At 40.1% G+C, this 23637-nt stretch overlaps 1 protein-coding gene across 3 annotated transcripts in view; it reads right to left on the reverse strand.

Moving 5' to 3' along the window:
- Positions 1-23637, reverse strand: part of LOC140464913 (CUB and sushi domain-containing protein 1-like) — a 2358623-nt gene that overhangs the window by 394627 nt on the left and 1940359 nt on the right. For all 3 annotated transcript variants that reach the window (XM_072560545.1, XM_072560536.1, XM_072560527.1), the window contains exon 27: positions 8267-8458. In XM_072560545.1, coding sequence (XP_072416646.1) covers positions 8267-8458 — 192 coding nt within the window. The remainder of the gene's footprint in view (positions 1-8266; positions 8459-23637) is intronic.

The raw sequence follows: 23637 nt of genomic DNA on the forward strand, positions 1-23637 counted from the left end.
AATTAGTGAGGTGGGCTGGAAGCAGATTCACAGCGGTGGCAGAGTTGAGTTTGAGCCCGTGTGGGATTCAGTGGCATTGGTGGTGTCTGCAATGGCAAGGTTAATCGAAGACTCATAATGGTGAGGGCACCAGTGAAGGTAAGATGGCACCAAAGAGTGGCAATATTTGGTCCAGTGGTGGCAGTGCAGTGAAGGGAACTCATGCATGGCAATGATGGCCAATGACAGAGTTCTTAACAAGGAGGACTGTAAAGATAGACACCTTTCTTTATTTCTTCATTCTTCTGCGTTTATATGCTTTGTTTTGCATTATGTTTCTGTGTTTTAAGATCGTGGAGAAAGTGGTGACACTGTACAACATTTTCACTGTATTTTGTAACAAAATATACATGACAATAAATCAATCAAATCAAAAACACTAGCAGCGGAGATGAGTGTGAATGCCAATGGATTCTACAATTAAATCAGGAGAACAGCGTAACTAGAAATACTGGGGCCTATTTGGGTCCAAAAGCACTGTGTATGGAGCTAGAAGACAGTGGTAGGCTGTTAAGTTAATACCTTACATTGGTCTTCACTTGAGAGGAGCATGTAGATACAGAATTCAGGTTAATGGAGTGTGAGTTCTTGAGCAGATTCACAGAGGAAGATTGGAGGTTTTGGAGGGCTTAGATTGGACAAATCCCCAGGTCCACATGAATTGTATCCTAGGCTGCTATGGGAGATGAGGGAGAAAACTACAAGGGTTCTGACCCAAATTTTTAAGTCCTCTCTAAAAGGTGCCAGGGAACAGGAGGACAGCTAATGTGGTTTCACTCTTCAAGAAGGGTGGTAGAGATAAACCAGAGAGTTACAGACCAGTGCATTTCACATCAGTGGTCGGGAAACTACAGAGACAATTCTGAAGGAGAGAATTAATTTTCACTTGAAAAAGCAAGGTTTGATCAGGGACAGTCAGCATGGCTTTGTCAGAGGAAGGTCATGCCAAACAAATTTGATTGAAATTTTCAAGGTGGTGACCAGAGTAAAGATGAAAGTTGTGGCAGTTGACGGAGTTGACAAGGTCCCAAATGGGAGATTGATAAAGAAGACAGAAGCCCATGAGATCAACTGTAACCTGGCTCATTGAATCCATAACTGGCTTAGTGGCATGAGACAGAGGGTGGTGGTAGAGGCTGTTGGTGTGACTGGAGGCCAATGTCAAGTAGCACACCACAGGGATCAACGTTGGATCAGATCTGTGTTTAATTCACACTGAATTATGACGGCCTCCTTGTTTTTTTAACGGTACACTCCACAGCATTGTCCTTTTCTGTGTGGTGTTTTATTTTCCCTCGAACAGAACCATTTTGCATATTTGTAGCTCGATTTGATAAATCTTGATTGACATTATTAGAACAGTGGCATTCATTACTGATGTAATAAATATTATTTTCTGCAAAATAAACGTTAAACTTAAAACAAGAAAATGTGTATCCCAGAAGTTCACAGTAAACAAATTTTACAATTGCTGTCATGTAAACAATCCTTATAACCGACATGCCTGACATCAAACTGCTAAAAGATGGTGTTTTACCTCAGAACTGAACAGTTCCTCATGTGGTAGTGCCCTCACCTCAAAATCAGAACTTTGTGGGTTCAAGTTCCAGCCCCCAGACTTGTGCACAGAATTCAAGACTGATACTGCAGTGCAGTACAGAAGGGGTGCTGTGCTGTCAGGCACGCTCTCCTTTGGATCAGGTCTTCTACTGAAGCCCTCTTGGTTGGATGCAAAAAATCTCATGGCAAGACTTTGTTGAAAAGCAGAGGAGCTATCTCCAGTGTTCTGGTCAATATTAATCCCTCAATCAACATGACAGGCAATAGCTTTTCTGGTCATTATCACAACACTGATTTTAGTCGTTTGCTGCACTTAAATTGGCTTGTTAATTACTACAGTGGCTATACTTCATAAATACTGAGACAATGTCCTGGAATCATTGAAAGGTGACACAGTGACTCAGTGGTTAGCACTGCTCCCTCACAGTGCCAGGGACCGGGGTTTGATTCCCGCCTAGGGCAACTGTTTGTGTGGAGTTTGCACATTCTCCCCGTGTCTATGTGAGTCTCCTCCCACAATCCAAAGATGTGCAAGTCAGGTGAATTGGCCATGCTAAATTGCCCATAGTGTGAAGTGCATTAGTCAGGGGTAAATATAAGATAGAGGGATGGGTTACTCTTCTGGAGGTGGGGACTTGTTGGGCTGAAGGGCCCGTTTCCATTCTGTAGGGAATCTAAAATAAATGCAAGTTTGTCTCTTTTACAGATGTATCAGAATGAAGTCAAATGCCTCCACAAATACAGAAAGCTGTGTTAGAAATACTTTCCACAGCTGAACAATAATTTACCAAGCCAAATTTGATGTGACTAACACGATGTCCAAACCTGTCTGCATCCATAGTTTGACTGTTTTGAATTTTAATAAGAGGTTTTACTGAATCTTAGTAATCCACATCACACTGGAAGGTGCACATTAGGAGACTACAGAAAAGCTGTTTGTGATAGGTTTATAGAACCTCTGAGAATTTATTACAGTGCAGTGGATCCATCAGTGGAGTTTCTTTGTGTAGCTGTGACCCCTCAAGGTTGTTCATTGCACTAACATATTATTATGCGCATGTATTTTGCAAAAAAAACCTGCTTATTGGATTAAACAAATTCCAACATTAAAAGAAAATGACGATGAACAGCAACATTGATGTTTTTGCAATAGTATTGGTGTCCCTTGAAACACGCAATCAAAATTAGTGTATTGGTGAAGACTTTTAAAATCAATCAAATGCTGAACACACACCCACTTTATCGTGCATGTATTTGTTACATTTGCCAGAGTTCATTGAGGAGATGAATTGGATAGCAACACTGTAGTCAGAATCAAAGGAAAAATATGAATAATTTACTTAATTGAACTACCACTGTGTGAATCTGCATAATAAAGTAACACCATGCTGTTGTTAATTTTTAAGTGAGAGAGAAAGTCATCACAAAGCTCCGAAAGCTAGAAATTGATTGGCTATTTCTAAATCAAAAGGCAACTTTCATTTCTTGGAAAATCCTTGCATAAAAGACTCTGTGAAATTGTTTCTCTGTGAAAGTGGGGTTGCAGCCATGATATAACTCCTGCAGTCAAAATTTTCATTTTAAAAATGTTATCTTTTCAAAATTAAATTCAGATTAGGAAAAGAAAATTTAGAGTGAAGGAAAAGCAATCCCTCAAGATCCAGTCAACTTGTGTGTTAGTTAGCCCGTATTTCTCATCACAGCCATCCCTGTATAGTTTCCTTCAGGTTTTCAATTCTTACCTCACCAGTCTTTTGCTTTTAAAGGATCGCATGCCTTTTTCTGGTATTCTACTATGTCCCTTTCCAGTTTTCTATTTACAATGCATTTGATTTGATTGCTTGCTACTGTAAAATACCTTGGGATGTTTTACTATTTTAAAAATGCTGTATAAATGCAAGGTATTGTTGTTGCTACTGTAAAATCTTCCACCTACAGTAACAGCTACAATAACTTTTGCTATGCTGTACCAAGGTAAGCTGTGTGAGCGATGATGAATTCTACTCAAAAACAAAAGCACAGATCACACAATTGTGAAAGTGCAGAAGGAAGACTGGATGTAGGTTTGCTTACTGAGCTGGAAGGTTTGTTTTCAGATGTTTCGTCACCATTCTAGGTAACATCTTCAGTGAGCCTCCAAATGAAGCACCAGTGGTGTAGCCCACTTCCTATTTATATGTTTGAATTTTCTTGGGTTGGTGATGTCATTTCCTGGGCTGACATAATTTCCTATGGTGATGTCATTTCCTGTTCTTTTTCTCAGGGGGTGGTAAACGGGATCCAAGTTGATGTGTTTGTTGATAGAGTTCCTGTTAGAATGCCATGCTTCTAGGAACTCTCGTGTATGCCTCTGTTTGGCTTGTCCTAAGATGGATGGGACCCACTCTCACTAGTATCCTTACATAAAGATGAGGAAGGACATCATTTTGACTGGGACAACACACCCATCCAAGGACAAGCCAAACAGAGACATGCACGAGAATTCCTAGAAGCATGGCATTCCAACCGGAACTCTATCAACAAACACATTGACTTGGATCCCATTTACCAAACCCTGAGAAAAAGAACAGGAAATGGCATCACCATAGGAAATGACATCACCAACCCAAGAAAAGTCAAACATATAAATAGAAATCGGGCTACGCCACTAGTGCTTCATTTGGAGGCTCACTGAAGATGTTACCTGGTACGGTGACGAAATATCTGAAAACAAGCCTTCCAGCTCAGCGAGCAAATATACATCCAGTCAAGTGAAAGATATACTGAAGTTGTAGAATGCCATATCCTGATCAGACCACAGTATGGGACACATTGAAATTCACAACATCAAAAAGATGCAATATAGTTGTGGTGAACAATGAAACTACTTTTCTATTGATACATTCCAAGATGTTCAACTTGCATCATAGCATTTTGTAAAATTAAATCAACAAATTTAGTTGTCTGTCAATTGCTGTCAGAAAGTGACCAGGCAAACTATCAGATTTGCTTCACTGTCCAAACTGTTGAGTCTGAATGTCCTGCATGACCCTGGCCTGAATACTTGCTTCACTTTACTTGTTTCCTAATGCCTGCTGAAGTAGCCAGCGAGACCATTTTTTTCACTTAATGTGCATTAAAACATCACTGAAGTGATTTGAAGTTTTCTTTAACTTTTATTTACAGTTAATTTAGATCTGGAGGATTTCCCTGATAATTTTTGTCTTTGCATTTAGTCTGATCAAATCCACAAATGATTAATCTAAGATTTAAGACTTGATAGGATTGATGTTGCCACCCCACAGGGGAAGAAATTATCCGAGACTATTACCTACCTTCAAATAGCATGCTTAGTTCTAATAAGGCATAGCTATGCCATAATCATCGCAGATATGTTAAGGATCTGGATTTCTCCCTTTGGTTTGTATACTTGCCCACATATGAACTGTATGAGAGTAAGGTCTTATCAGTCGCAAGAAATGTACTAATTTCTGGTCTCCAGCTATTTGGAGGCCAGACGGATAATGCAGACGTTTCACTTATTCATGCTTGAACTTACAACGAGCGGTCCTCCTCCACACTAGGATCATCCAAAGTCTCTGACCCCTTGAGTTAGCTTCAAATGGTTCAGATTTACTTACCTGCATAGTTAGCCAGAAAATGTGAGAAGGGAAAATCCTTGTCTAACACCAATGTAACAAAGCAACTGATCCTCAATCCACTGCTTAGTCTCTTGCTCAACCTCCTCCATGTACTCTCCAACTGAGTCCCTGACCATGTTCTGAGTTCCCAGCTCCTTTCTGTGCTTCCCCTTGAGCCACCCCCACAAACTGAAATGACCAGTCCCAATCTGCTAACTCTTTTGGAACACACCCACACTAACAGGTATTCACTCAGACATCTTATTCATTCTTGCTGAAAACAAACAGGTCAGGCAGCATCCACGCAGAGAAAGCAAGCTAATGATTTGAGTCTAGATGACTCTTTATCATGTAGAACCAAAACTTTAGCTTGCTTTCTCTCCATAGAAGTTGCCTGACCCACAGTGATCTCCAGCATTTTTTTGTTTCCAGTTCAGCTTCCAGCATCTGCAGCAATTTGCTCCTTCATTCATTCATGTGTTCATTCAGATTCTCATTCATTCAACCATTCACCCCTCCACTTACAGACCTTATTCATTCACTATGTTCACCTGTTCATCTACATACTCAGTCAGCGATGAATTCACACCATATATTTCATCAGCCATTCGCCCATACACCTCATTCATTCATGCGTCCACACATTTACTTAGACACTCATTCATTTAACCACTTAAGCATGCGCTCATCCATTTCCTCATGCAGACACTAATACACTCATTCATGTTCCTGTTGTAAAGCATTCACCTACTCATTCGTTAACATAATGAAAAGCTTTATAAATGTCCTAAAACTTTCAATGTCTCAATTAGAACTGTAAAATGAGATGTTTTATGATTTCCCCCAATAGTTTAGCACTAGGTTTAAGCAGTTTGCTTTAAGGCTTTCCAAATTTATGAAGAATCCAGCATTGGACAGTCAGAAACATTGAACACAATGGCATTGTTGAGAAGTTGGACTGAGCAGCAATCCTCAGAATATGCAGGCCATCAACATGGGGAAGCAGGTTTTCTGTTGTATTTTAAATAGTACTTTGTTATAGAGGAGCAGTGATACTAACTACAGGGTCTGGTTGTTTCTATACATCTGAGAGAAATGGAAGTGAAAATATAATCACGATTTAAAAGTGCGATAATTAAACCTTAATGACAGATAGATTGGAGCCATGTGAAGTGTTAAAAAATGTAAACCTCAAGTCCAACCCCAGATCAACCTCCAATTTTAACTTTTGAAGCAACAGATCAGGAAGTAGGTGAGCAACCCACTGTCAGAAGGTCACTCTGTCAATAAAATCTCTTGAGCCAAGTGCCAATTTTTTTGACAAGACATGTTTTCATGTCATTATGTCTAGATTCCCTGGAACTGAGGGTTGCTGAAGGTAAAATCTGTCTATATAAGGGCTAAATCCATAATCTAAGTATATTTATAGCACTATCTAGAGGTGCTTCAGGTGTTTTATACCCTAGGCCAACAAGCAAACTCCTTTACGTACTTCAAGATCAGTTGATGTCCATTAAATTCATCACCTTTCCACTTCTAGACAAGTAGTTTAGCAATAAAACTGGCCGACGGGTGGTCAACATATTAGAAAATTTTAAAGTACATCCTATCATATTACTTGCTTTCATGACATCCAGGAAGCCAGCATTTTCATGAACTCCTGTCTAATCTCAATACTACCATTTGTTAAATGTTCAGACCTGAAATTCCACTTGAGAGGTGTCTGTGACTCAGATAAAGAATAATGCATCAAATCTTGCATTAGGCTGCTGACCTTCATTCAGTGGGGATTTCAGAGAAGATTATCTTCACGGTTGGTGATTGACATGATGTTATCCAATAACTTGTCCTACAAAATTCCTACACACATCCTGTGTGGCACGATTTGCAACTTACACACTTCAAGTTTGTATAAAAATCCCAGAGGCACCAAACATGCCAGTTTATGAGTAGATCTGAGTGGTAATAATTTTCTTGCTCGAGTTACACTGCAGCATAATGGAGCTATAAGAGTTTCTCTGACATTAAAAAACATGCGTGGATCTTTAAATAACTATCAGAACTCCATTTCTGGATTATGGCTTTTGCTTGCCTGAGGAGAAAACCTGGCTCAAATATAACTTAAAGTCCTTTACAGAGAAGCACAGTTAACATTTTGATGCTGAAATTAAACTTCAGCAGAGAAACAAATAGATGGCAACAGACTGACCACTCATTGAAGTCAATGGAAATGAAAATCAGGTCAAATCTATAATTTCCAGCTGGATCACTGCTTTGGTGTTATGAGAGTAGATTTGTATCACCATCTCACACACTTCAATTGCTCAGTACACATAACTCACATTTTAATCATTGTTAAATTAATTCTTTGTCACACTCAATGGGCTTCCAAACCCTGCATCACCAGGTAAAAATTGAGAGCGGAGAAAATCTAAATTGAGAAACTCAACTTCGAGAGGTTGGGAGCAGGTTCAGGATGCAATTGCTTGCTAGTCATTTCTGACCCACAAAAATACGAATGGGAACAGCATGGTTGAAGTCAGAGGAAAGTTACACGCACTCAAAAAGAGAAAGGAAATCCACCTCTGCAGTCAGGTGAACATGCTGCTCATGTTGTTCACCTGCTTTAGTGATTGATCCCAATTAAGTAATGTGATATACTCGTTTCCTTTGTCAAACCAACTTGTGGGCGGCACGGTGGCACAATGGTTAGCACTGCTGCCTCACAGCGCTGGAGATCCGGGTTCAATTCCCGCCTCAGGTGACTGACTGTGTGGAGTTTGCACATTCTCCCCGTGACTGCGTGGGTTTCCTCCGGGTGCTCCGGTTTCCTCCCACAGTACAAAGATGTGCAGGTCAGGTGAATTGGCCATACTAAATTGCCCGTAGTGTTAGGTAAGGGGTAAATATAGGGATGTGGGTGGGTTGCGCTTCGGCGGGTCGGTGTGGACTTGTTGGGTCGAAGGGCCTGTTTCCACACTGTAATGAAATCTAATCTTAACATGTAAAAATGAACGATTGGCATCATTACTCATTCTGTAATGTACCTGTACATGTTGGAGGATCAGGTTGCCAGAAGAATCTATTGTCCACCTGCACACACATAATTTTAGCAGTTCCTTGTAACTGATAACCTGGATCACATTGAAAAGTCACAGTATCTCCAGGCTCTCTGCTGTCTCCACTCCTGGTTCCATTCTGTGGAACTCCAGCATCATTGCAGGTAGTGGCTGTTGAAGCTGTATGAATAAAAAAGTACAATTAAACTTTAATAGAACAAAAATTGCCAAGCCGCCCTCCCTTTTCTTCACCAATACATTATTCTACAATGGCAAATTTGATCTTTAACTGTCTTCTGAAGTTGATTCTTATCCATGAACTGTTCATCTCTGAAGTGGCCTTATAAAATACACCGTTATGTATTACAGTTCAGTCAGGGAGTCCGAGTCCCCATGACAACATGCATCGTTACAGGCATGTAATCGTGAATTATGGTCGACAGTCTAATGTTCTTTTCAATACACATTTATCGGTAATGTGTTTATCTGACCGTAATGTTTATCCTTTTAACTTTAATTCTTATTTTTCTAACTTATGCTATGAATCACTGTAAAGTAATGTAACTTTACTTCTCTAATTTGTATCAAGACTTGTACCTTGGTACTTGGCAGTTAAAATGGTACCACGAGGGGTGATATTGTAAACTTTTCATTATACTCCTGAACTTGAGAGACAACAAACCTAATTCTAATTCTAAATTGTAATTTGATATAGAAATTTTTTAGACAATCCATTCAGATCTGTTATGACACACTTCTGGGACTTGAACTCAGGTCTTTCTAAGATAGAGGCACAAGAGTTTGTAAACCTTATTTCTATGAGATGTTTTCTGACTGTCAGTGAGATCATCCAGGGTGAGCGAACTTAACTTTCACAGGAGCTTAGGAAGGATGAAGTACTATAACAAGTTATCAGACATTAGTTTATCACTCAGTAACTACTCGACTTTTACCTTCTTATACAGCATTTTCACATCCAAGTGGCCTGATGCCAGACTCAGCAGGAGTACATCACCTCTCAAGGTCTGAAAGTGGTATTTTGATTTAATTCCTGCTATATTGAATTGTGAAACCTTAGCTAGGTGACTGGCATGCGAATCTCATTGATGCCAATAGCTTTTGTCCCCTGTTCTGGGAAAGGCAGACTCAGGACCTGCCTCCTTGCCCCAACCAACCGTACAAAGTTACAATTAGGGCAGGGAACTCAAGGTGATGATGCTGCTTAGTTAGCTGATCACAGTGCACTCTGTAATGGATGGCATATCGGATGCTTCACACATTTCTTCTCAAACTTATTACAAAAAATATACTAATTTCACTCAGCACAAACCACTGGCGGAATCTGTGTACGTTTGGAGAGTCCACAGAAGCAACACATAAAACGACAGAGCTTGCAACTTAGAATACATATACTTAACTTATAATGCATACATTTTGTCAAACACTTTATTCAAACTATCTCCTTTCAGGGTAGCTTTTGAGCTGACAGAAACTCTTGCTACAAAGTTTAAGGGATTGCTCTGTGTCTTCTTTGTTAAGTATATTGTCAAAGGCCAGAACTAGAAATAAATAGCTGACCTGGGACCGTTTTTCACCAGGCCACCTTTAACAATGGATCAAACATTCTGAAGATTCATAACAAACCATGCACAACAGTAACAAGGTGCATCGATGTGTGAACATAGCAACCTATTCTGGACAAATTTTGTGTGTCCTCTTCACTGACCATGATCAGTATGTTTTGAATATAAGGGCTGGATACTTTCTTACTCATGAAGTGCATCCCAATTATGTATTTCCAACAGCAAGGCTAATGAGTTTAAAAATAAAAAAAAGTAACTTATTCTTATTTCCTTACTCCCCAAAATAACACAATGTTTCACTTGCATTAAAAAGATTAGATACATATAAATACAGTGTACTGTTATAGCTTATAATTATTTTGGTCTGTTTAATAGCAGGTCTGCAATCTCGAGGATGAAGCTGATGATTTCAAGCTAAAGTGAGGACCTTGTAAAGCAAAGGATTCTCAGCAGGTTGTAATGCTTTCTGACATCAATTTTCTTGGAGGTTAGTTTTCAGATGAACTTGAAATTAGAAGAGAAGTTGGAGTCTGTCTGCCTACTTTTATGTTCAGTTTATGAGGTATTTCAGTTAATCATCTCAGCATCTTGAAGGCTTGTGATTAATTCAATGTCTTTCAGTGGAAGCCAGTCTGCAACGTAGCTTCTTGCTGAATTAAAATCAGACAATATGGCAATTCATAATTTGTCCTTCTACAAGTTCAAAGTCCTGTGTCCAAGGGTGAGGGAGATTATCATAACACAATGGAAAGTTGATATCATCTATTCACATCTAACTACATCCTGGATTTTGGTGTTTCTTTTGTCCAGGGTGGAATATAGGGACAGGTAGACTCAAATTTTATCGCTGTTCTGTGTTGATCCACCCTTAGGCAACAGAATGTCTGAATTCACCTGTTGACTAGAAGTGTCCATATTTACTTAAGTATTCACTTGAGACTTAGAGCTATATGAAATGCCAAAAGCTTCAACTTGGATTTGGTTTTAAAAATATTGACTGCAAGGTCATATGATACTGGGGAATGACACACACTGGAAGGTTAAACATTGGATTTTTTGGGGGGTTTGGGGGATATGAGGGGGTTACAAATGCAACTAACGTTCTTATTAAACACCTAATCTTAAACTTCCTCTGAACAAACTATCAGCTAAACTACGCATTTTAATGAGAGTTGATGAACTGTACTAATGCAGAATTGACTGTATTCGACTCCTTTGAATTACAACCAGATTGCTGAACACAACTGTCAAATTCTTTAAAACTAAAACTAATTTCTGAACATGTTAATGACATTACTTACAAGAGACACAAAGCAACTTGTACCATCACAACACATGTTAATAAATGATTTTAAAAATGTTGACAAGTTGAAGACCATGGGGGGACAATTTGCTTGTGCCTCAGTTCCAAAGAAAGACAGTAAAGAACTTTGGCCAGAGGCCAGATACACCATGTTGACAATTTTGATCATATATGATATGTACTTCTAGGAACAAAGCATATAACTACAACATTTGTCTGTCTGAAACAAAAAAAGAGCAGAAAGAATTAAATAGATGTTGTGTATGTCATGTTCCAAACTTCAACAGACAGAAAATGTTTAGTCAAGAACATGGTTCACTTGCCTCAGTCCCAAAGCTCAGAACTTACCTCCCCATCACTCTGCCTCTCTAACTCACTTTCCTTTTTTAAGGAAACTTACATCTTGAAACTTACATTATTGACCAAGCTTTAGATCATCTGAATGAATATCATCCTCTATGGATTGCATCATAATTATTTTCATAACATCCTTGAAAACACCTTGGGAAAATTTTATTATATTTATGCAGTGTCTTTAATGTAAGTTAATTGTCATTTGAGATTACAACATATCCAAACAAATGGCATCAGGTATGGTTAAATTATACATTTGGTCAAAAGTGCTATTCTTTGTAGATCACTCTGACAAAATCATTTGCAGCAGGCAGAGGTAATTTGGTTGTTGACAGAGGATGATGAACTGTTAGAGATTGTATACCAGACTGATATCCAGGGACAATGGTAGAACAAGGATGAGGAATCACAGGAACAGTTTAGGAATTGTTTGCTAGAGACTGCTCGCACACAAAGACAGTAGCTGTGAACTGGAATTACCAAACCATAGCTGCTGGCTCCAATTGGTTTGAGCTGGCTCAGCTCTGAGGGATAGTATGGGGGAAATCCTTATTTGATGGAAGAATAATGAGGTCATCTAAAGGTGCTCTTCGAGGGAGTCTACAGTGGACCGACACCGGCTCTCAGATGAACCGAGAATCAACAAGAATGAGAAACCACAATTTATTCAGGTAAGGACAAAGGATAAAAAATGAGGGATTTCAGTGTGCCATCAGTGAACATTCCAGAGAGGAGCCTTTGTGAAGTCATGGACCCCACACTTCGAAGTATGGACAGGACCCCAAGACCTGGGAGAAAGTACCTGACCAGTGTGAGCTTCCCTTCATGGCTATTAGCATTATTTTTGTTGACTGTTCTGGAAATGTCAAATCTAGTGGGTGTGCATGTGAATTTTAAACTTGTATGAACTGCATGCCTGCTGTTACAATTCACAGCATTGGGTTAGGAAAAGGTTATGTCATTTTAACTAAACTAAAATAAAGGTAGTTGATACAGATTTGACTCTTGCCCTCTTTGTGCCAAGCCAATAACTTGTCAAGGGAGGTAACTGAGTAACAGAAGCTTGGAAAGAAACTATCATTCTGAAGCTCAAATTTAGTAATGTTCTGATTATTCCTGGTGTTACCTGCTCATGGTTATGGAATTAGGAAGATTACGCAGATGACTGTGCGGCTGGAGAAGTGGCACAGGAGGGAGGGCTTTAGATGCAAGGGACATTGGGACCAGCTTTAGATGGGTTGCACTTGGACATGGTTGGGATCAAAATTGTGCTGGTGAGAGAGATTGAAGCAGCCTGGAAAGTCATTGGCTATCTGAGTGTGGAATTCATAAGGGAAATAATCAAAATTGTCAATGAAAGGAGAAAAAGTAACAGGAGACTGTGGAAAACAGGACAATTCAAGGTTATAAAATAAACAAGGAAGCAAGTTGTCAGTGTTTAATACCTACATAGCAATACAGAGAATTTCAGAAATAAAAAAGTTGGCCTGAGGATACAAGTAAACACATGAAAGTATGATTTCATAGTTTTTTATTGAGATATGGCTTAAATAAAGCCCAGAATGGTAACTGAGCAATGCTGCCTACAGGGTGTCCAAAAGAGGTCTGAAGGGCAAGATTTCAACATGGATTAAAGAAACAATTACAACTGCAAGGAAAATGAAATGGCAGAGTACCAGCAAATTAAATTGTTTTAGTTGCACAAAGGAGAGAAAAAAAAAAGCAGAAATACACTATTATGGACAACAGATTCCTAAGCAGTCAGTGGGACATAATAGGGTAAACATCAAGGCAAATTGCTGAAATGTGTGGAATCAGCAGAGCAGCAACTGCAGGGGATTTCCATTACTCTAATAATAACTGGTTTAAATTCACTGTAATAGGCACAGGATAAGGCATAATATGCTTAAAATGCATTCAGGAGAACTTCCTTAGCAGTTATGTAGCAGGTTGAAAAAGATCATAAGATCAGAAGAAATAGTAGCATGACAAAGCCTTCCTGTCCATTGAGCCTGCTCTGTCATTCACGAAGATCATGGCTGATCTGATGGAGTTCAGTACATAATTTCCCTGACTGGTCCCATTAATCCTCCACTCCCTTTAAAAACCGTGACCTCGCCATCACTGTTCTCTAGTGAAGAGAATTCCAAACAATAATGATCCTGAGAGAAAAAATGACTCCTGAAGGGAAGCACCCATATATTTTAAAACTGTGCCTCCAAATTGTCGAGTCCTTCCTAAAAGGAAGGGATAGTTCAGGTTTAAGTTTAGGGAATGAAACTAGGCAGGTGGAATAGACATTATTAGGAAAATATTTTTATGTTTGTGATTATTAGACTTAATATAGTCAAGGAAAAGGCCAAAAGGTAGATCAATATTAAAAGTTTCCATTTCTCAATTTTTATAAAGTTGAGAACTGATTTAGAAATAGTTAACTACAAAGTGCTAGATGAAGGTATAACAGCATCAGAGTAATGGGAGGCTTTTAAGGAAGAGCTACAGAGGGTTCTTAAAAAAAAGAATGTAATTCCCAAGTCTACAAAGTACAAATGACAACAAGCATACAGAATAGAATAAGGCCTAAAAGAGATATGTGCATCAGATACTGAAAACACATTGATGTTCAAAGCCAATAGAGATAATAGAAGGATTATTTAGCTTTATGACTTGCACTTGCTGTCCTCTGGTTATCATTGAGTACAGATGTCATTGGTTTGATACAACCACAGACTGGTATTCTTGATGCTGGCAATACATTGTTAAATGTGACTTCTTATACTTAGAATTACTGACTTCCCACAAAGGTTGCTTAGTCTGTGGAATACATAACAAGAAACTTCAAGTTATTTTGTTTTGACGAGTTCCTATTCTGATATCTTTCACTGACTTCAGTAAATTGTGGGTCTTCAAAGTGATGACTGTGAAGTGAGCAGATAGACTAATGATATTTTTGGCTTAAATTTTAGTCAAAAAAGGTCTGAATGAATGAAAATGCTCAGTTACAAAGGGAAGACCTGAGTTTGTATGTGTGAGTACCTGTAATGTGAGAGCAGCTTCATGGTCCTCTGGGTCTACATTGACTTTATCTTTTCTAACTTTTATAGAGTCATACAGCTTGAAAGCAGACTCTTCAGTCAAACCAGCCCATGCTGAACATAATCCAAAATAAAGTAGTCCCACCTGCCTGCTCCTACCTGATATCCATCCAAACCTTTCCTATTCGTGAACTTATTCAAATATCTTTTCAACCTTGTAATTGCAGCCATATCCACTACTTGCTCAGGAAGTTCATTCTACAAGCATTCTACATTCTCCTCCTTGGTGTAAAAAACAATGCCCCTACTGTCTTTATTAAATCCCTCTCCTCTCACTTTAAAAAAATTGCCCCCGAGACTTGAAATCTGATCGTGAAGGTCTAGAGTAATTGAAGTGGAGGGATGTACACAAAAAAATTAAACTTCAGGGAAGGCCATCATTATCAAGAAGGTATTAAAGCCTCAGAAGGAAACTGAGGCAACTTTTCCTTTTAATTAAATATTCTTTTTGAAACAGAAAAGAAAATTACCAAATTAATCAAGCACTTAAAATTATTAAATCTAAAGTAGAATTAAATGGAATGAGAATCTGAAATTTTACCAGGAGCAAGCTCAAAGAGAGTTCACCACTAATATCAGTATGTATCATTGACACATTTTACACGGTGCAGTAACTAAGCTAAACTCCTACAAAACAGCCTTCCAAACCAACAGCCCATACCAGCTAGGAAAACAAGCGCAGCAGATGCATGAGAACACCAGTATAAACAAATTTCCTTCATCTTGACTTGAAACCATATCGTCATTGCTTTAACGTTACTGTGTCAAAATTTGGGAACTCTCCTCCAAACAGCACTGCACATGTCCCTACACCATAAGGACTAAAGCAGGGAAACGAGATAGCTCATCACTATCATCTCCAGCACAATTAATGATGGGCAACATATGTCGGTAACCAGCAATTCTCACATTCCGTCCATAAATGAATAGACAATAGACAATAGGTGCAGGAGTAGGCCATTCTGCCCTTCAAGCCTGCACCACCATTCAATATGATCATGGATGATCATTTTTCATCAATATCCTGTTCCTGCCTTATCTCCATAACCCTTGGTTCCACTATCCTTGAGAGCTCTATCCAACTCTTTCTTAAATGAATCCAGAAACTGGGCCTCCACTGCCCTCTGGGGCAGAGCATTCCACACAGCCACCACTCTCTGGGTGAAGACGTTTCTCCTCATCTCTGTCCTAAATGGTCTACCCCGAATTTTTAAGCTGTGTCCTCTGGTTCGGCACTCACCCATCAGGGGAAATATGTTTCCTGCCTCCAGAGTGTCCAATCCTTTAGTAATCTTATATGTCTCAATCAGATCCCCTCTCAGTCTTCTAAACTCAAGGGTACACAAGCCCAGTTGCTCCAGTCTTTCAGCGTAAGGTAGTCCCACCATTCCAGGAATTGACCTCGTGAACCTACGCTGTACTCCCTCAATAGCCAGAATATCTTTCCTCAAATTTGGAGAGCAGAAATGCACACAATACTCCAGGTGTGGTATCACCAGGGCCCTGTACAGCTGCAGAAGAACCTCTTTGCTTCTATACTCAATCCCTCTTGTTATGAAGGCCAGCATGCAAGAACACCCAGATGTCTTTGTACTGCCCCTTTACCTTAATTGATTCCATTTAGGTAGTAATCTGCCTTCCTGTTCTTGCCACCAAAGTGGATAACCATACATTTATCCACATTAAACTGCATCTGCCATGCATCTGACCATTCACCTAACCTGTCCAGGTCACCCTGTAATCTCCTAACATCCTCCTCACATTTCACCCTGCCACCCAGCTTAGTATCATCAGCACATTTGCTCATGTTACTACTAGTACCATCTTCTATATCATTAACATATAATGTAAAAAGCTGTGATCCCAGCACTGATCCCTGCGGTACCCCACTGGTCACTGCCTGCCATTCCAAAATGGAGCCGTTTATCACTACTCTTTGTATCCTGTCAGCCAACCAACTTTCAATCCAAGCTAGTACTTTTCCCCCAATACCTTGCACCCTAATTTTGCTCACTAACCTCCTATGTGGGACTTTATCAAAAGCTTTCTGAAAGTCCAGGTACACTAAATCTGCTGGATCTCCCTCGTCCATCTTCAGTTACATCCTCAAAAAATTCCAGAAGATTAGTCAAGCATGATTTCCCCTTCATAAATCCATGCTGTCTCTGACCTATCCTGTTACTACTATCCAGATGTGTCGTAATTTCATCCTTTATAATAGACTCCAGCATCTTTCCCACCACTGAGGTCAGACTAACTGGTCTATAATTTCCTACTTTCTCTCTCCCACCTTTCTTAAAAAGTGGTACAACATTAGTCACCCTCCAATCCGCAGGAACTGATCCCGAATCTATCGAACTCTGGAAAATAATCACCAACGCATCCACGATTTCTCGAGCCACCTCCTTCAGTACCCTGGGATGTCGACCATCAGGCCCCGGGGCCTTATCAACCTTCAGACCTAACAGTCTCTCCAACACCAATTCCTGGCAAATATAAATTCCCTTAAGTTCAGATCCTTCAGCCACTGTTACTCAGGGAGATTGCTTGTGTTTTCCCCAGTGAACACAGACCTGAAGTACCAATTCAATTCTTCTGCCATTTCTTTGTTCCCCGTAATATATTCCCCTGTTTCTGTCTTCAAGGGCCCAATTTTAGTCTTGATACAGTTGTCTTTCTTGACTTCCCTTGTTCTAACTTTCCCTTCAATTTCCTTCTTAAACATCCAGTTTGTCCCCTCCCCCCCACTGCTTAGTTTAAACGTAGCTGTGTTGCAGTAGCAAACCTGCCTGCCAGAATGCTGGTCCCCAACCTATTAAGGTGCAAACCATCTCTCTTGTGTAATTTATGCTTACCACAAAACATATCCCCGTGATCCAAGAATTTAAATCCTTGCTTCCTGCACCAGGTCCCCAGCCACATGTTCAAGTCCATTATCTCCCGGCTTCTGGCTTCACCAGCCCTAGGAACTGGAAGCAAACCGGAGATAACCACCCTGGACGTCCTGCTTTTCAGCCTTCTTCCTAGTTTTCCGAAGTCCCGCTGTAGTATGTTCCTCCTCTTCTTCCCGACATCATTTGTGCCGACATGTACCACCACCTCTGACTCTTCACCTTCATCCTTGGGGATTTCCTGCACTCTGTCTGTGATGTCTTTAACCCTGGCACCAGGAAGGCAACACACCATCCTTAAGTCCTGCCTGCTGCCACAAAAACCCCGGTCAGTTCCTCTCACTATGGAGTCCCCTATTACCACGGCTCTGTGCGATGTCTGACTCTTCCGCTCTGCCTCCACGCCAACTTTTGATTGAGAGAGAACGCATGTCATTCATAGACAGGATCCTCACTCAAGCTTGAACTCAACCTGCTTCATAAGTCTCTACTGTGGTGTAATCACTTCACTCAACCTCCATTACCAGAGATGGGTGAACAACAGAAGATTATGAACTGGAAGTAAAAGCCAGGAAAAATCACAAAACATTTTTGGAGAATAATCACCTGATCACAGGAGATCAATAGATCCTATCTATTAACACTTCCATTACATATGCGACATGAGTGGCTCAGTGGTTAGCATTGTTGCCTCACAGCACCAGGTTCAATTCCAGCCTTGGATGACTGTGTGTGCAGAGTTTGCACATTCTCCCCATGTCTGTGTGGGTTTCTTTTCAGAGTCCAAAGGATGTGCAGGTGAGGTGGATTGGCCATACTAAATTGCAAATTTAGTATGGGCAATTTAGTTTGTCCAGAAACTCTGGAGAGGCAGAACAGTTTCAGTGAAACAAAAAGTTGAATGCCGACTCATACTTAAGTTAATGTAACAATACCAGCTGTACGAAAAAATAGCCAACGCATTCCAAGGGATCCATCAACTTGAGTTTGAAAGCACTGTTCATGTAAATGGACATACAACTAATTGTAACCTATATTCAGGGACATGTGTCACTGTCTTACCAGCTCAAATAAAATGGCTGAAGAAACAGAAATTGCAGCTTACAGAGAAGAAACTACATTGTCTAAGTGGCATAACTCTCAAGATTACAAGGCATGTTACAAGCAACTCGACAACACAAAAGGTGTCACAGAATGAGAGAGAAGGCATGTCATTCATAGACAGGATCCTCACTCAAGCTTGAACTCAACCTGCTTCATAAATTAAAGAAATAGAACAGCATATGACAAATTCCACTGAGAACAACATGAGAAATAAGGACATGGGAGATTTAGTATTGAACACAGCATTAACGCTTTTTTAAAAACAATTACGTCTCGACACACCTAGGAAGATTGTGAATCCCTTAACAAAGTGAGGAAACTACCAGGTTGAGTGTCATTTCTTCGGGGCAGCACGGTGGCTTAGTAGTTAGCACTGTTGCCTCACAGCGCCAAGGGACCCGGGTTCGATACCCACCTTGGGCAACTGTCTGTGTGGAATTTTGCACATTCTCCCAGTGTCTGCGTGAGTTTCCTTCGGGTACTCTGGTTTCCTCTCACAATCCAAAGATGTACAGGTCAGGTGAATTGGCCATGCTAAATTGCCCATAGTGTTAGGTGCATTAGTCAGGGGTAAATATAGGATAGGGGACTGGGTCTGGATGGGTTATTCTTCAGAGGATCGGTATGGACTGTTGGGCTGAAGGGTCTGTTTCCATACTGTTAGGGAATCTAACCTAATCTAAAATTAATCAAATGGTGTTCAGACATGATTACTGGACACAAATAAAGAGGTTTGATCAGAATGAGGGCACATTTTTTCAGCCCATCCAGGAAGGTTTCTTGAAGCAATATGCAAATAGTTCAGTATGAAAGGGGTCACACTAGACCAGATATTGAGGAATGGGCCTGACCAGATCATCAAAGTTTCAGTCAAGGAGCATTTTGGTAACAGTGACGATAATTCCATAAGATTGAAGTTACTTATGGGTATGGATAAGAGTCGTGAGGACTGAAGATGTTGGAGAGAAGGAGTGGATAAAGAGTGGAGCTGAAAAAAGCACAACAGGTCAAGCAGCATCGGAGGAGAAGGGGAGTCAACATTTCAGGTCAGAACCTTTCATTAGGACTAAAAATGAAAGTTCCAACCTAAAACGTCGACTCCCCTTCTCCTCTTATGCAGCTTGACCTGCTGTGCTTTTTCCAGCTCCATTTTTTTATCCCACTAAGTAGCAGATTAGCCCTTGGAGGAAAGTATTAAATTAGAGGAAGGCTAACCACAACAATATTAGGTGGGGACTGGGAAATGTAACTTGGGGCAGCTGTTTGAGGGTAAATCCAATTCAGTCAGGTGAGAATCTTTTAAAGGCCAGTTGATCAGAGATCAGGACCAACATATTCCTTTGAAAGTGAAGGGTAAGGATGGAAAGATTCGGGAAACTTGAATGACAAGAGAAATTGAGAGTTTAATCAAAATGAGAAAGGAAGCATATGTAAGATTTAGGAAAATGAAGACAGACAAAGTCTTCAAACACTATAAAGAAAATAGAACATAAATAGGAAGTTAAGAGATCTTAAAGGAGCCATGAAATGTTTTTGGTAAACAAGATTAAGGAAAATCTCAAGGTGTTTTAGATCAATATAAAGAGCGAGAGGCTCGCACAGGAAAGGATTGGCCCATTCAAAGGCAACAGATGAAATTTATGCATGGAGCCAGATGAATTGCGTGAAGTCCTTAATGAATATTTTGCATTGGTATTCACAAAGGAGAAGGACATGGTGGATGGTGAGTCCAGAGAGGGGCATGTTGATACTCTAAGGCATGCCAATATTAAACAGGAGGTGGTATTGGGTGATATGAAGAGCATTAAGGTGGTCAGCCTCCCAGATCTGTTTGGATCTATCCCAGAATACTGAAGAAGGCAAAGGAAGGAATTGGTGGGATCTTGTACAAAATCTTTTATATCCTTTTCAATCTCAGGCGAGGTCCCAGAGAACTACAGAATAGCCAATATTTTTCCTTTCTTTAAGAAGGGCAACAGTGATAATCCAGGAAATTATAGGCTGCTAAGCCTTATGTCAGTAACAAGAAAATTATTGAAGAAGATCCTTAGGATTTACCTACATTTAGAAAAATATGGCCTTGTTAGTGATAGACAGCATGGCTTTGTTCAGGGGATGTCATGGCTCACAATCTTGATTGAGTTTTTTTGAGTAAGTAACAAAAATGATTGATGAGGGCAGATGATGGATGTTGGCTACACGGACTTTAGCAAAGCCTTTGACACGATCCCTCAAGGCAGAAGGTGAAATCACATGGGATCTGTGGTGAGCTGTTAAGATGGATGCAGAACTGGCTTAACCATAGCGGCAGAGAGTAGCGGTGTCTTTCTGACTGGAGATCTGTGACCAATGGTGTTCCATGAGGATCAGTCCTGGGACCACTGTTACTTTATATAAATGATTTTGAGAAGAACATAGGTGGTCTGATTAGTAAGTTTGCAGATGACACCAAGATGAGGGGAGCTGTAGATATTGAAGAAGATTGCCAGAGAGTACAGATGGATAAAATAGGCCAGAGACTTAGGCAGAGAAATGGCAAATGCAATTTAATGGCCAAACCCTTAGAAGTATTAACATTGAAAGAGATCTATGCACATGGTCCATAGTTCCCTGAAAGTGCCAACACACGTGGATGGGTGGTAAAGAAGGCGTATGGCATGCTTGCTTCATTGGACAAGCTATAAAATATAAAAAATGGCTACTCATGCTGCAGCTGTTTAAAACTTTAGTTAGGCCACATTTGGAATATTGCATACAGTTCTCATTGCTACACTATCAGAAGGATGGGGAGTCCTTGAAGAGGATACAGAAAACATTTATGAGGATGTTGCCCGGTTTGGAAGATAATAGCTATGAGTAGAGATTGATTTGTTTTCACTTGAATGTCTGAGGCTGAAGGACGACTTTATAGAATTTTACAAAATTGGGAGAGGCAAGGATGGGATGCAAAGTTGAAGTCTTTTTTCTCGGGTTAGAAATGTCAATTACTAGGGGACATAGGTTTAAGATAAAAAGGGGGTAAGTTTAAAGGAGGTGTGAAAGGTACATTTTATACAAAGGGTGAGAAGTGCCTGGAACGTGCTGCTAGAGGAGATGGTGGAAGCAGATACAGTAGCAACATTTAAGAGGCATCTTGATAGATATATGAATTGGCAGGGAATATAGGGGTCACATCGAGGCAGAAAGATTTTAGATTAGGAATGTGTCATATGTTGGCAGAGGCTTGATAGGCCAAAGGGCCTGTTCCTGTGCTAAACTGTTCTTTGTTCATCTTGCATTTACTTCTTTTACAAAACTCTTTAAAACTGTCCCGTTAATTCTCAATTCTTTTAGTTTCTCCCTATTCACACTGTTCAGACCCCTCATGATTTTGAAAATCTCCTCTCAGCTTTCTCTTCTCCCAAGAAAACAGTCTTAACCTACCCACCTCTCTCTTCAAAACTGAATTCCCTCATCCTTGGAACCATCCTTGTGAATCTCTCCTGCGTGTTTTCCAATGCTGGCACACGCTTTTGATTATGTGGCACCCAGTGCCAAACACAACATGCCAGCTGAGGGCTGACTACGATCTTATAATAAGTTTACCACGAGCCCCTTATCAATACCCGCATTTGGGAATCAGTTTAGGTCAATTGGCTGAATTGTTGGCTTGCAGAGCAGTGTGATGCTAACAGCATGGGTTCAGTTCTCATCACCGATTTGAGGTTACCATGAAGGACTCTCCTTCTCAACCTCTTCCCTTGCCTGAGACCTGGTGGCCCTCAGGTTAAATCGCCACCACTCACTTCTCTCTAATAAGAGAGCACCCCATTTATGAAGCCTATAATATAGAATGCTTTACCACCTCTCTTTCTACCTGTCATGCCACCTTTAGGGACTTATGAATCTGCAACCAAGTCTTTTTTCCACTGAGCACCTTTCAGAACAGGATCCTTTATTTTACACTGTTCTTTGCATCAAAATACATCATCTCACACCTCTCTGCATTGACTATCTTAGCATCTTAGAAGCCGGTATCCCATCACCAAGGTACCCTTTATTTACACACAGAGTGTCCTTGACATTGATCCAGCTCCCTCAGAACCAGCTTTCCGAGTGAATAGAACCTCCGACACTCCTGTTCTTATCTGTCAGTGAGGTTGGACCAGGTTAACAGCCCCAGTCAGGGAACTCATATTCTACGAGGTCCACCTGGCTGACCTCATTACAATCACTACACACTTAAAACACAATTTCCTACATTATTTATAGAAATCCAATAAAAAAAAAAGATGCTTATTCATCATCATAGCCTTTATGTAAAAATGAAACAAGTACATCAATTTCTGGACCAAACATGTGAAACAATAAATGACCTTCAGATTTTCACACAGTTACCCATTTAGTAGATGTTCTGTTTTTCTACTTGGTTTGCTCACATTTTCAATGGTCAGCATGTTGGCAATCTTCTCAATTGTTGTTTCCTTTTCATTGCTCCCTGAATATTTATCTCTTGCAGAAAACAACTTGCTTGAAAATAAATAGATTGCTTACTGTTCTGCTGAAACAATCATTCATTACACCGGAAGGACATGGCTATCCTCAATAGTTTAGTTGAACTGAAACACTGATTTACAGTGGCTGCACACAACAATTTGAAAATTTGCATTCTTGTTTCTAAATTTCCCCATGATCTTTCCATTCCCTATTTCTGTAACGTTCTTCACCACTCTAACACTCATACCAAATTGCAGAAAAATCCAATTTTTTTAATGGTTTTTGCTGTGTGTGAAGTGGCTGACACATTTGCTCCATAATATCACTTACCACACTTCAAAAGTAATCGACTGTGAAGTGCTTTGTGATATCCTCAGGAGATGAAAGTGCACTCTTTCTACAAGCTTAATCTTTCTTTCTGGTCAGTGAGAACATGATTAAGGTTGTCTCTTATTCCTTGCAAATTCACATAACCTGTTGCCCCTCAAAGAAATGGCACATTATGAAATGCAAGAGAGAAGTTGAATAAGAGCTTTCAGAGTTTTACTCTCCA

Source organism: Chiloscyllium punctatum, chromosome 3 (assembly GCF_047496795.1).
Source record: "Chiloscyllium punctatum isolate Juve2018m chromosome 3, sChiPun1.3, whole genome shotgun sequence".
NCBI lineage: Eukaryota > Metazoa > Chordata > Chondrichthyes > Orectolobiformes > Hemiscylliidae > Chiloscyllium > Chiloscyllium punctatum.